This window comes from Psammomys obesus, unplaced genomic scaffold, assembly GCF_907164565.1.
Source record: "Psammomys obesus unplaced genomic scaffold, mPsaObe1.curated_primary_1811, whole genome shotgun sequence".
Taxonomy (NCBI): domain Eukaryota; kingdom Metazoa; phylum Chordata; class Mammalia; order Rodentia; family Muridae; genus Psammomys; species Psammomys obesus.
Window position 1 is genome coordinate 3,827,085 of NW_026590486.1, and position 13,982 is coordinate 3,841,066.

A 13,982-nucleotide genomic window follows, 5' to 3' on the forward strand; every position below is an offset into this window, starting at 1 on the left:
CTACCATAGTGGAGTTGGAGATTGCTTGGAAAGCATGACACTTAAAATAGAAACAATGACTACCGGGAGCTTTTAGATTAGAAGTCCTGGAAGTTTCCTTTCTGGTGTAGACTTTGCACAGCTTTGAGTTCTAGGCCACGCTCTTCAGCCTGTTTGTATAGCTGTGTAAGAATGGACTGGGGTCGCAGGAAGGGCCAGCATCTTTTCTCTGCTCTCACTGGGCCAAGCCGCCTCTTGTCAGTCTCTTTCCATTACTTTAGGGTTAAATTGTGCTTTAAAAACCACAGTGCAATTAACCATCAAAAAAGGTTGTAACTCTATCCAGCTTAAAATGTTCCTGACCTTCAAAAGGAAAGCACAGGCCAAGTTGTAAAGTGAACTTGGTTTTTTCTCTGTCAGCACCACAGTGAGAACCAAGGAGTGAGATCACCTCTGGGAATCTGGAGAAAGGTAAAGGCTGACTGCTGACAGTGGTTAAAAGGGTCCATCCTAGCCTCTACTGCTTAATCCCTGTGGTCTTCCTGACTTCCATATCCTGGAATCAGCCTGGGTACCACCTGCTGTGAGACTGTTTATGGAGTTCTTGATGTGCTTAACAGAAGATGCTGGGCAGAGTCCTATTAAAAGACTGATTTTCCATTCCAAGATAAATTTCATTCTTATTCTTGATCCTATTTACATCTCCATGAAAAAAAAGCACAGAGAAAGGCTACTAACTGAGCAGATTTTCTTGTACTGACATCATCTCTGTCCTACCTAGGGCAAACATTAAAGGAAATATGATAGAGTACTAGGTATCAGCCTCTCACACAACTTAAGGGACATGTCAAATGGAAAAGCATTGTGGGAAAAGAAGCGTATGGAGGAAGGCATGTAGTGGGAGCAAGAGTAAGATTAGAGAGGCAGGGGGACAAGAATCAGGATGCACTTTATGCATGCATGAACTTGTGAAAGAATGAACTCACTGCCATGTAGGGTGGGGAAAAGGACAGCCAAAGAAGCCTATTTCATCCTAGATAGAGGGCAGTAAGCCCTACCTATCTGTTCAATGAAACAGACTCCATAGAGGTAGTCACAGCCATGTTACATGTATGATCTTTCCCAGTGCATATTTTAAGATGTTTAAGAACATCACAACTATGTAGACAAACCACAAATAAATTCTTATTACTTTGTTTTGTAATGCCACCTGTTAGTCAACTTTGTTTCAGTGTAACAAAATACCTGACAATATCAGTCTATACAGAGAAGTTACTTAGGCTCACAGTTGAAAGGTTTCAGTACACAGTTGACCCTATCACTCTTAGAATTGTGATGAGGCAGCGTGTCATAGGCTCACATAGTAGATGGAACAAACTTATGGCTATGAAATAGAAGTGGAAGGGGTGCAGTCCAAGTACTTCTGTCCCCTTTGAGATCATGGCCTTCCACCAAGCTTCAGTTTGTGGACATCATTTGTCCTGCTTCAAAAGAGGGGAACCACACCTTCAATGCATGAGCCTTTGGAGGATTCGAGCCACATTGCCATTGTTTCACTTTAAAAAGACATTTTAAAATCAACCAATGCTCAAGATATCTTAGAAACAGATCTCATTAAATTAAATAAAATAATTTAACACCATGGCCTGTTTGCCATCTCATCCCTCCTTTCCTTCTAATAAGCTGCAGGGGTAGGAGCATTATCTGGGGCACTGTCAGGACAATAATTAGCAGGTAAGGAGGGAACGTAGGATAGGGCCAGGGTCATTGGCTGCTAAGTGTGCCCAAGTGTTTTATTGTGCAGCATCTGCAGAGCAGAACAATATTTACCCTTTTTAACACCTATCCAGAACCAACTTTAAGGTCAAGGTTGGGGAGCCCAAACTCTTCTTTGGGAAGCCCTGCATCCTCTTCTGCTCAGTCATGCTGCCCCAACACAGGGCTTCTGTGCACCTACATGCCTTGTTTCTATGTGCCCCCTATTGTGGGCCTTTGAAGAAACCTGTTATCTGCAGTTAGTTGCAGCTAAGAAGAGCAAAGCTCTTACTTCCTGGAAGGACCAGGTAATGACAGTTCTATCTTATTTTCTTAGGTGCCACAAGGCCAAGAAGAGAGTACATCAAAATAATTTGGATTTCCACCTTTCTCTGGGAAATATTGCAATGGGTTTGGATAGTAAAAATGTGTAAACATACCGGACAAGTTAATACTGAGAAAGTGTAGGTACCAGAAAGAGCAGCTATAGCATAGCACAGGGGTCACTGTGAACTCACCCACCTGGACACGTGACCATGTACATACATTGTTCTGCTTTTCATTTGAGAAGATGAGGCAGATGTGGAGAAGAGCAGACTTGTTACAAACAGCTAGGAGTAACGAAGAAGCAACAAACACTTAGTGGCCAGACTACCCAACCTGTTTACAGATGGTGATAGGAGGAAGGTACACAGTTCTCTTAGGCAGATGTAATCCATGTGCTTTCTTCAAGGAGCTCACAGCCCTTAACCAGAAACATCATGAACTGGATCAGCAATAGTGAACATGGCATGATGGGAAGGAATATATGATAGCCAAGTCTTTATCTTGCCAACCATGGTGGGAAGTTATCTGATGTTACATTCAAAGCACCATCCTACCAAGTCTTCATAGCCCTCTGTTCAAATACCAGGGTCTCCTGGCCCTGACTCTAGATGAGTCATTCACTTTATGTGTGTCAGTGCCTACCTCACAGGAGGCTCTGTACACACTGGCTAAATTCCTGGTATGATGTAGACTAGCAGCATGAGCTGGATACCCCTTTTCACCCCTCTGCATCCTCTCTTCAAGATTCCCCTCTGTGGTTTGGTAGAGTCATCACTGGACAGTCATTATAATATAACCTTCAGCCTGTTCAGCCCTTTTACAAGAGCAGGGATAGAATACATATTCACCGCAGCCCACTGCCCAGCAGGGTCTCGTGTGCATCAGTAAACTTTTCTTTTCCTCCCATGAACAAGCAGAGAATCACCTTTCTCCCTGATTCCTAACTTATTAAAATAAAATTTCTTAACTGGGAAAATATAATTTCCAAAGTATAAAAGAAATGACATTTAGCACTTTGTGAAAACACACATTGAGATTAAGAAGAGAAACTGTACTCCCCCTTAGTGGGGGGAGCACTCTCTCAGTGTTGTGAGCACTAATAGTCATCTCCCAGTGTCTGGCCAGTTGCAGCTCTCTTAGTCCTACTGAGTTTGCAAGTTGGTGAACATGGAGGCCATCTTTTTAGACTGTGTTAGGAACTGTCACTATGGCATTTTGTCTGCCCCTCCAGGGCCCTAAAGCACTCTCAGCATTGTTCTGCATGCAACCCTCAGCAAGCAATGAAGGTACGAGCAGCCGTAGGCCACTTCTGTGTGTACTAGTGTTCCATCTCTAGGGAGCTGAACACCAGACACAGAACTTCCTCCCATTAGTAGGTAGGCAACAAAAGATAGGTTGCTGTAGGATATCAGAAATAAGAAGTTTTTCATGACTGCAATCTCACATGCATTGAGAATGTTATGACTTTATCTTGAATCAGCAAACCCCAGCTTTGGTCCCAGATATAAGCAGAATAATTGATGATACATAGCCACCCTAGAAATGCATGTCTACGGCCATCCCTGTCTCTATCTAGTCCAAATCCTAAATGACATAGGCAGCTTAAATTCAAGTAGTTGGGTTTTTCTCCAATAAATACGGTTGATCAGAGTCACTGCCCTACCTTCCTCTTCTACTGAGCCATCCACCCCTCCTCTTCCAGAGACAATTGAAGAGCTTGGTGGTTTGTATTTTAATCTAATGCTAAAACAGTGATGACAGGCCCAGGATGCTTTTAAGAGTGATGAGATGCCAGTACGAAACAGGCAAACTACAAGTGTCTTTGAACTTGTCTTTCAGTAAATTTAAATACTAACGCTAAATAATCCAGGACAACTTTTCAAGTTCATTATTGAACATAAGAGGCCACCTTTAAAAATAATTGGCCTACCAAGTCATTTTAGTGCCGTAAGAGTACTGTTTGTTTATGTTCAGCTTCATACAAGAGGATAAGATTTTTCACTCTAAATGTCACTGTTCTATATGGCTGGCTAGGTCCAGCTTGTCACGAGGTAAACTTGAATAATAGACAGGCCTCCATGGGTCCAGAGGTCTCATGATTCAGAATTTCTAGAGATAGAAAATATAATGTATATAATGTTCAGTTACATGTAAATTTTAAATACAGGGTGTGTATGTGTGTGTGTGTATTTAGTAAAAGTATGACCACCTTTTGTACAGCTTCTACTCACAGTGGGGGATGTCATTATGGGGAGAGAAATGAAACTTTGTCTGAAGTTCAATTTTTCATAGATAAATTAGTATACACGTTTATTTAGTAGACTGTACAAAAACATGTCAAGTCACTTTTGATAAAGTTTTGTTCTCCTGTGTTTCTCAAAGGATTTTAGAAACAACCCCAAACTTGTGTTTTTTTATGAGGGTCTTTTTTTGAAGTAACAGCTGGCTGACTTTGAGTTCTATGACATTTGTGCACCATTTGTAATCAATATGACAGGCACTAGGAAGTCCCTCATGGGGGCACTCAGCTGGGCTGCTTTTACTGGTTCTGCTTGTACTCTGACCTAGATGATGCCAGAGGAAGACATCAGAAAAAGATCCGGAGTAAAACACAGAATTACCTCAACCTTTATGCAGTTGAAGGCCTACGTACCCTGTGCATTGCCAAGAGGGTGAGTGAGGGGCATCTTCATGAGGGTGAGTGAGGGGTTCCTTCATGAGGGTGAGTGAGGGGTTCCTTCATGAGAGTGAGTGAGGGGTTCCTTCATGAGAGTGAGTGAAGGGTTCCTTCATGAGAATGAGGGTTTCCTTTATGAGAGTGAGTGAGGGGTTCCTTCATGAAGGTGAGTGAGGGGTTCCTTTATGAGGATGAGTGAGGGGTTCCTTTATGAGGATGAGTGAGGGCACCTTCATGAGGATGAGTGAAGGGAGCCATCATGAAAGTGATTGAGTGGCACATTCATGAGGGCACACACTGCCAACTACTCCCCTCCCCGAACACAAAGCACCCAACAGTGTGTCTCCATAGGTTCTGAGCAAAGAAGAGTATGCCTGCTGGTTGCAGAACCACATAGAAGCTGAGGCATCTGTGGACAGCCGTGAGGAGCTCCTTTTCCAGTCTGCTGTTCGCCTGGAGACGAACTTGCACCTGCTGGGTAATTAACTTTCCAAGTGCCTGTTGTGTGGAGCAGTGCCAGTTGCAGGGGTCCTAGAGTGACTGCTCCTCTTGCTCTGGACTGTGCTGGGCTTGTCTGAGGAACCCCCAGGCTTAAAGCTAGCCTGTCCCCAGGTTGAGAGGGAGAAACATTTCTGCAGGCCACATGTGTGCCAAGCACTCTAGGTTGGCTATCACCTTTACTCCTTCATGCCTCACTTTCCAATCAAACTAGTGAGTAGTAAGCCTTTTGACGATAGATGGAAAGATTTCAAACTCCCCCCCCCAGCAATCTATGTGAACATTCATGGAAATGCTGAGTTTTGCATCTAATAAATATTTCAGGTTCATTTGGGATGAAAAGAAAATAGCTCATATTTCCTCTTTGTCCCTATTTACATCTAATAAAATCTAATTAATTTTTAGGAACACAGTACAGTATCTATTACTTTGGTACCTATTTTAATATTTAATTTTTCAGTATCTTAACATTTCATATTAAAATAGTAAGTTCATCTGAGTATCCCACAGCTGCGTATGTGGTGTGTGCTTACAGAGGAACTGGTTGTGACAATAATACACACTCCTTTCTGTGAAATGTTTCTCAGATTCTGCTGGGCCTGCAATAAAGCTCCAGAAAATTCATCTTTTCTTATTTAACAAAGGATGCATTCCCTTGTCCTCATTTTCTGGGCAAAGCAATTAGGAATCTATATTTCTATATATGCATATCTCCTATAATAGTTATTGTTGGTGTTTAATAGCATGATGTGTTCTAAACAAAATACCATCACAGTGGTATTGTCCACAGTGTCTGACAGACTATGCCGTACTCAGAATGCTGCAGGACCTGAAACCCTCAGACATGGGGAATGCTATCTTAGTAAATTAAATGAAGCCCCTCAAAAGTGTTTCTGCCTATTTTAAACCATTGATTTGATTACTGAATTTGGCCTGCACTCATAGTGAGACCCTTATCTTCAGAAAGCAAACAGCAGGCAGATAAGATGCTGTATGCCAGTAAGTCTAAGATGTGGAGGTATAGGTGGTAGGATATGAATTTGAAACCAGCCTGGGCTACATAAATGGGCCAAGTTTAAAAAAAAAGAAAAAGAAAAAAAAATTAAACAACATAAGAACCCAGAAAGGGGATTTTCTGGAATGTTCTTTATGGTTAGAGTGATAAGAGGGAGGGTGCTTTGCTCCCAGGAACTCTCTTTTCATGGCTGATGTGGGTGAGTGGTGAGGTGGTATTTCTCCTCGACAATGCTAACTGCTCAAATGGAGTGAAGTTTGCTTACTGGTACATTCTTGTGGTAGCTCTTGAATCCACTGTAAAGCAGTGAAGATAGAATCCCTTTCCTTTCCCAAGTCATGACATCATGGCTGTAAGTTGCTTCACTGTCCCTTCCCTACCATCTATCTCTTCTCAGTTTGGAGTCCTGTGGCTTGGTTATCCATTCCAAGTTTAGCCACTTACTAGCCATGGAAGCTTAAACAAATAATTCAGTTTTTTTTCATCCAAGTTTTCTTATCTGCTATATTGGGAGTAATAATTCTAATATGGGAAAGCTGCTGCAAGGTTAGAAGGAGAATATGGCATGAGGCACTGGGTGTGGTTTGGGCATGCGCTCTAGCTCTCAGCCACAATGGCATGCTGATGAATCAGTTAGGCTTAAAATGAGCTGACTGGTCTTTTTTGTACACACTGCCTCTAGCAGGTGGACATCCACCACTTCCAGTCTTTGTGCTATGTCTCTGTTAACTTAGGGTACTAAGTTACAATTAAGTACTAAGACTAAGTACCTTAGTCTTACACTGAGCATGAGATCACCTCACCTTTTGATCTTCTGCATGAATTCATATAAATGGGTAAAATCCAAAAGATCTCTCTTGCTATTGAAATCCAGATGTTAATCACTTTCCACCTCCTTGCACATGGAAATTTTATGCTTTAAGTGATAGAACCTAAGCTTTAAAAAAGGGCCAGCTAACACAGCTTCACCAAGGGGCAAGGAGTTCAGGAAGTTTCCAGCTCCTCACTGATATTTTTGAAAAAGATGAAATAAGCAGTTTATATCTGTAATATTCTAAGCCAAATTCCTCTTCCTAAAAGTCTTTATTTAGGTGATTATGATAACCTAAGAGAACCACAAATAATATTTCAGCAGGAAGGGTCACCTTCATAATTGGTACTTAAACTGCTTTTTCTGGGCAAGAAACAAAGGTTAGCTATAGCATTCTACTCATTTTGCCTACAATTGTTGCTGGTTCCTCTCTAAATGTTGTCTGAAACCACTCAATCCTTTTCCCTTCCATCAAAAGCCACATGACACCTGGGTATTATAACGTGGGTACATGGAAGAGTTCAGAATAGAACTAGTGCTTCTGTGCATCACGGGACTCAGGACCCCGCCCTTCATAGTCTCAGATAAACATAAGTCACCTTTCAAAGCCCTGCCTCCTAACACAGTTACACAAAGTACATTGGGAGTTAAGGCTTCCATCTATGAATATGAAAGCATTTTTGGCAGCTGGGGACACATACATGCAATCAATAGCAGTGCCCTAGCACGGGAGAGAGGAATGGCAAGGAGGCTCAGCCAGGGCTAGAGCCCAGGAACTGATAGGATGCAGCTCACTTCGAGAGGTAGGAAAGCAGAAACCATCTTAACAAAATGTACGCAGATGAAAAATGAAGGCAGACTTAGGCACATTTTAGTACCGAATACAAGTTGATTATTCTACACCCAAAATTTTTAGGATAAGAATCATTTTGGGTTTGAGCTTTTGTGTTCTCTTGTACATACACAAGGACTATGACCTTACATTTTTGTATACCTTACACCTTATTATAGTCTGGAGGCAAGTTCAGATGCTTCACACCACCATTATGCTTTGACTGTTTCATTTCATATGAGATCATGTTAGATCTGAAAATTTGGAATTCTGGAGCATTTCAGATTTCATCTTTTCCTGCTTAGAGATGTTCCACCTGTTACATTTTCCCAAGTATAATGAAGTCAGTAAGAGGAACTTACCTCTTAAATTCTTTATGTTTGTAGAAAAAGCATTCATGATTATGTTGCTTAAAAAAACTAATGAGTCTTTCTGCACCATATGTTTGGATAGCAAATGGTTGACATGGTTGAGAGCAAACATTGAATTTCATGAATGGAAACTCTCATAGGGGATGGGGAATGACTAAAACTTTTCTGTTAATCACTTGGGCATATGGTAATTTCCTCCCTTCACTGTCCCCGTTCTCAGATTGTATGTAAAGTTAGCTGCTTGTTATTTAGTCAGAAAGACTTCAAGGTACACTATGTGAGTGTACATCATTATGTTAGGTGACTTGTACTTGTTCCTCCTACATATTCTTGACTGAGTCACATCAATAGCTATTGTAAGTGTTCAGCACTGTCCTGAACTTCTCAATCATTTTAGCTTGCTTCCAGGGGGACTTTTTGCCATTTAGTGTCATTGGGCAGGTAAGCCCCAAGAAAGTCTTAGGTAACTGGTAGTGCCATATCTGTCTTTGGTATATGGGATTTGTACCCCATCAGGAGTTGTGAAGATGGACTCACTGGAACTGTCATACATTTAACCAGGTGCCACTGGGATAGAAGACCGCCTTCAGGATGGAGTACCTGAAACCATCACTAAATTACGGCAAGCTGGCCTGCAGATTTGGGTTCTCACAGGTGACAAACAAGAAACAGCCATTAACATTGCATATGCCTGCAAACTGTTGGACCACAGTGAGGAGGTCATCACACTGAATGCAGAGTCTCAGGTAAATTACTTCCAGAGAGGCTGTGCTTTGTCTCATGGTGGCCTTATATACCCATGCCTCAAATTTCAGAGTTGTATTATAAATCTGTCCATTGGTACTGGGCTTCACACTTCTGCATTTTGATTGGCTCTGGTTTTATGTAATGGTCTCCAACTGTTCTAAGGAGAAGCTTACTTGATAAAGGGTGATGAGTACACTTATCAGGCTAGACTCTAGAAAAGGATATCTCCTGGGTGGGGAGGTTGGATCTAAGATTTCTTAATAACAAAGGAATGTACATCTGGGCTTTATTAATGAAAAGTTCAACTTAGTTTTTCATATCACTGGATGTTTTTTTGTTATTAGTTGTTTTTGTTTAGTTTTAATGAGGTCCTATGTGTCTAGAATGTGGTGCCAAGGCAGTGATCCATTTAGCACGAACTTCTTGGGTTTCATCAACTGCCTCTAGGCACTTCTCTGAGCTAGTCATGTTTATCTGCTTAAACCCTCAAGTATGCAGGGCTTGTCTACTCGCAGTACCTCTCTGCTCTAGAATCTGATTTCTCCCATGAGCTCCACTTGAATTCTCCTCAGGCAGTCCATGAGCTTCTTGGTGAAGCCTGAGCCTCCCTCCATGCAGACCTCTTCCTCTGCCATCTTAAGGAAACTTAACATCTTAAGGTCATGGCAGCCTCAATGGATATCATGGATACCTCCTAATTTCCCCTCCCAGATCTGCATCAGCTGTCCAGTCCTCAGGACTCTGCCCCTGAGAGCTATATGTCCACAGTCTCTCCTTGCTATCTTGATGTTTGTGGGTCTTTAGTGACATTCCTTTGCTTATTTATGATATCCATGTTTTTGTGTCTGTTCTCTGATTACTTTTGATGCCAGTCTATCAATTATACTGATTCTTCAAGATCAAGGTTTGCGTTGTCTTGATTTCTTTCTTCTGTTGCTTTGCTTTATTTTTAGTCTTATTGATGATGATCTGAGACACTTTCCTTCTCTTCTTCCTCCTCTTCTTCATCATCTTCTTCATCCTTTTTCCTCCTTTCCCCCTCTTCTTCCTATGCTTGTTTTGTTTTTATTTCCCCGTGCTCAAATATTTTTCCTAATATAAACAATACATTATAACTGTTTCACTCAGCACTATTTGTCTGCACCTCCCAATTTTGAATTGTGTTTTCAGCTACATACAGCTCATGATTTTTTTAAAATAAGTATTTCCTATGTTTCCTTCTGCATCTGTCAATTATTTCAGAATCTTTTGTTTCACTTCCAAGTATTTGGAGGTTGTCTTGTCACCTTTCTGTTTCTGAATCCTAGTTTGATTCCAACCTGTATAATTAATATTTTGGTTAATTGAATTTTGTTAGCTTTTCAAAAACCAAAACTTTTCAATAACTCTTTAATACTTGATGGTTTATAGCAGTCTACATTGTGTTGGCTCAGCTGCTTTCTTCTCCAAAGTCAGTGGCATTTAATTGATAAGTGGGATGGTTCAGTTCTTTTGTTTTAAGGGTCAGGAGACAGGACTTCCTGAGTTTTCTTGGCTCACCATTTCCCTTCTGTCTGAAGCAATTGCTATAGTGTAGGTCCACCAAAAGACTGTTGCTTTTCTCAGGAAATATCTTAACCACACCTTCCTTCTGGAACCATGTCTTCACTAAGTACTGAAAACTGAAATGACAATTATTTCACATCAGCAATCTAACCATGTTCCGCTTCCTTCAGACACATGATTTCCAATGAAATCAGCACAGTCCTTGACCCCTTGCTGCATAATAATCAATGGCTGTTTCTGTGTGCCTGCTGTTTGGGTTTTTTTCTTTGCCTTTGTTTCAAACAGTTTAATCATGGTGTGTTTGTGTTTCAAGCTTACTGAGTTTTATCTGTTATTGTCTCTTAACTACTAAGCCTATATATTGAGGATTTTAGAGAATAAACTCCATATATAGAATGATTTTAGATTTACAAAAATGTTTGGAAAAGTCTTTGGAGCATTTCCATATCATACCCAATTTTTCCCAGTTCACATCTCACAGGACCATAGCATATTTGTTATGCCACAAACCAATATTAACACATGACCTAACTAAAGCTCCTGCTATATTAGAATTCTTACTTGGCACCTCCCATCCTGTTCTAGGATTTCACATTACATCTGTTTGTCAAAGCTCTCTTGAAAGTCCCTGGAGGCTGTTTCTTACATAGACTCTGTTGCTGGCTCTTCAAGCACTTCCACCAGTGGGGAGGCCTTGCCAGGCCACAGAGGAAAAGGATGCAGTCAGTGCTGATGAGATTTGATAGGCTGGGGTCAGTTGGTAGGGTGAGGAGGACTAGGGGAAGGGGATTAGAGGGGGAAGAGGGAGGGAGGGACCAGGAAGAGATGAGGGAGGGGGCTGTGATCAGGATGTAAAGTGAATAAATTTAAAAGAATAAATTTAAATAAAAAAGAGGAGAGTGGAAAGAAAGAAAGAAAAAAGAGAAAGAAGAAAGCAAGAAAGGAAAGAAAAAGAGAAAGAAAAGTCTGGCTTTGACAGTTTCTCAGGCTATCTTTGCCTTTCACATTCTTGGCAGCTTAAAGAGGGCTGATAACTTGTTTACAGACTGATCGGACTGATTTGATCTTTAGATTTACCTGATTTTTTTTTTTAATTACTAGAGTGAAGCTGTGAATTTTGTGTGGAGGACATGAGGTATCATTATTTTATCACATTGTATAATCATGTCACCATGCTGATGATGACCTAGTATTTGCCACTTGTATACATTTTACAAGAAATACAGCTTTTTCCCAACCCTTTTCATTTTTTAAGTGTATTTATTTATTGATTTTACATCCTGATTGCAGACCCCTCCTCCTCTGTTCCTAGTACCCCCATCTTGCACACCATTCTCCATTTTCCCCTCTCCTCCTCAGAAAAGGGGGAGGTCCCCCATGGGTACAACTCACCCTGGCACATTAACTCAATGCAGAACATCCTCTTCCACTGAGGCCAAACAAGGTAGCCTGGTTAGGGGAACAGGATTCAAAGTGAGGCATCAGAGTCAGAGAAGGCTCCTGCTCCAGTACTTGGGGGATCCATACAAAGACTAAGCTGTACATCTTCTCCTATATTCAGGGGCCCTAGTACAAGTTCATGCCTGCTCTTTGGTTGGTGGTTCAGTCTCTGTGAGTCCCTCTGGGCCCAGGTTAGTTGACTTTGAAATTTTCCTGAGGAGTCCTTGACTCCTCCTGCTTCCTCAATTGTTCCCCCAACTCTTCCATAGGACTCCCTGAGCTCTGTCTATTATTTGGCTGTGAGTATTTTTCTCTGTTTCCATCAGCTGCTGGGTGAAGCCTCTCAGAGGAGTTATGCTAGGCTTCTGTCTGTACGTCTAGCACAGTAACATTAATAGTGCCAGAGACTGGTTCTCTCCCATGGCATGGGTCTCAAGTAGGGCCAGTCTTTTGTTGGCTATTCCCTCAATCTTTGTTCCATATTTTTTCATGTATATCTTGTAGGTAAGACAAATTTGGGTTGAAGGTTTTGTTCCCATCCTTTTCTATACTGAGCTCTTTGGAAATAAGTCCTGTAGACTCACATTTATGGAGAGTGGCCCTACAGTCCACCTTCTTGAGTGCAGATTCTACATAAATTATTTAGACTTTCATTTGCATTTCTATAGGGTCTTTCTGTGTATCACTCACAATATTTCCCCCAAAATTGTATTGCTATTGATTTCCAGAATGCTAATGCTTCCCTGAAGCTTCTGTATGCTGGCTGCATTAATGTCCTTGTTAGATTATTCTGGTAGCAGGGTCACCTTCTGTTCATTGTGCTTTTCCACAGGAGCTAGGATTTCCTTCTTCTTCTGACACTGAGCTTTTATCATGTGCCTTATGCTTTTTACATTATGACTCTCATCCTTTTTCTTATTCCTCTGGCATATAGGTTTTGGAAGGAGGTAATCAACTCTGATGGATTTGGACTTCAGGCTCCACTCAGCCTCTTGATGGGTCATTTGCTTAGCCTTTGTTCCCAGTGCCCATCTTTGTACATATTTCTCTCTGTAGGTCAGTTTGGAGCAGGGATTGTGACTGTGTTAAAGTGTCATTCTCAAGAGTGTTGCTGTCCCCTCAGGATTATGCCCATGTATACACAGCACATAGTGAACCCATGAGTTCATAAATAACATTATAGGGCCAGCTGAAATGTCTTCCTTTACCTTCTTTCCAGTACTTCCTAGTTACTCGAGAGTCCCCTTTTCTGACGTCTGGTGAGAAGATCAAGGTGTGTTACCTTTTTTCTGCTTCCTATGTTCCTCCCCTTTCACCTGCAATGTGGACACCTGTGATGGCAGGGCAGAGATTAAAGGCAGTCATTATACTGCCATCTTGACACCACTGCACCTGAGAAAAGAGGGCAGGTTCTACTCCCTCTGAGTCTTCTTCCCTAGATGGCCCTGTTGGCTGCCAGTATAGCAAAACCTGTATGATAGGGGCTAGGAGAAAACAGGAAAAGAAAACAACATAAAAAAGCAGAGATTCCCCACATCTTTTCTGAGAATTGGGAATGCCCTTCCATCCTCCTGCAGTCAGAGCCCAGAGTTTCTTCCAGAGCTCCCAGTCTCTGGCATCCGCTTTCAGTTACTTGGTCTCTTGGGTCATGCCAGAGGCTTTTAAAGTAAAACTGGAACATTTCTCACCCTTTCAAGTACTTACTATGATACTCTCCTTTCTGTATCGGAATACTACTGTTTTCTTTCAGAGTTCATGACTAGCTGCTCTGTGCACCTGGCCAGTACAATAGCTGCATCAGGGGAGAGACTGGATGGGGTGAGCCTGCTTCATCTCAGGAAGAACTAGCTACATGGATGCTTTGTAATACAAGCAGGGCCTTCAAGTTGTTTCTACATCCACATTCTACTTAAGTGTTCTTCAGTTTTCAGAACCTCTAGCAGAGGCTCTATCTTCAATCACTAATATGTATGTTCCCTATTTGT

At 41.6% G+C, this 13,982-nt stretch overlaps 1 protein-coding gene across 1 annotated transcript in view; it reads left to right on the top strand.

The window, feature by feature from the left end:
- Positions 1-13,982, top strand: part of Atp10a (ATPase phospholipid transporting 10A (putative)) — a 183,923-nt gene that overhangs the window by 151,957 nt on the left and 17,984 nt on the right. Inside the window, exons 11-13 of the mRNA XM_055607510.1 lie at positions 4,630-4,733; positions 5,090-5,216; positions 8,827-9,011. Coding sequence (XP_055463485.1) covers positions 4,630-4,733; positions 5,090-5,216; positions 8,827-9,011 — 416 coding nt within the window. The remainder of the gene's footprint in view (positions 1-4,629; positions 4,734-5,089; positions 5,217-8,826; positions 9,012-13,982) is intronic.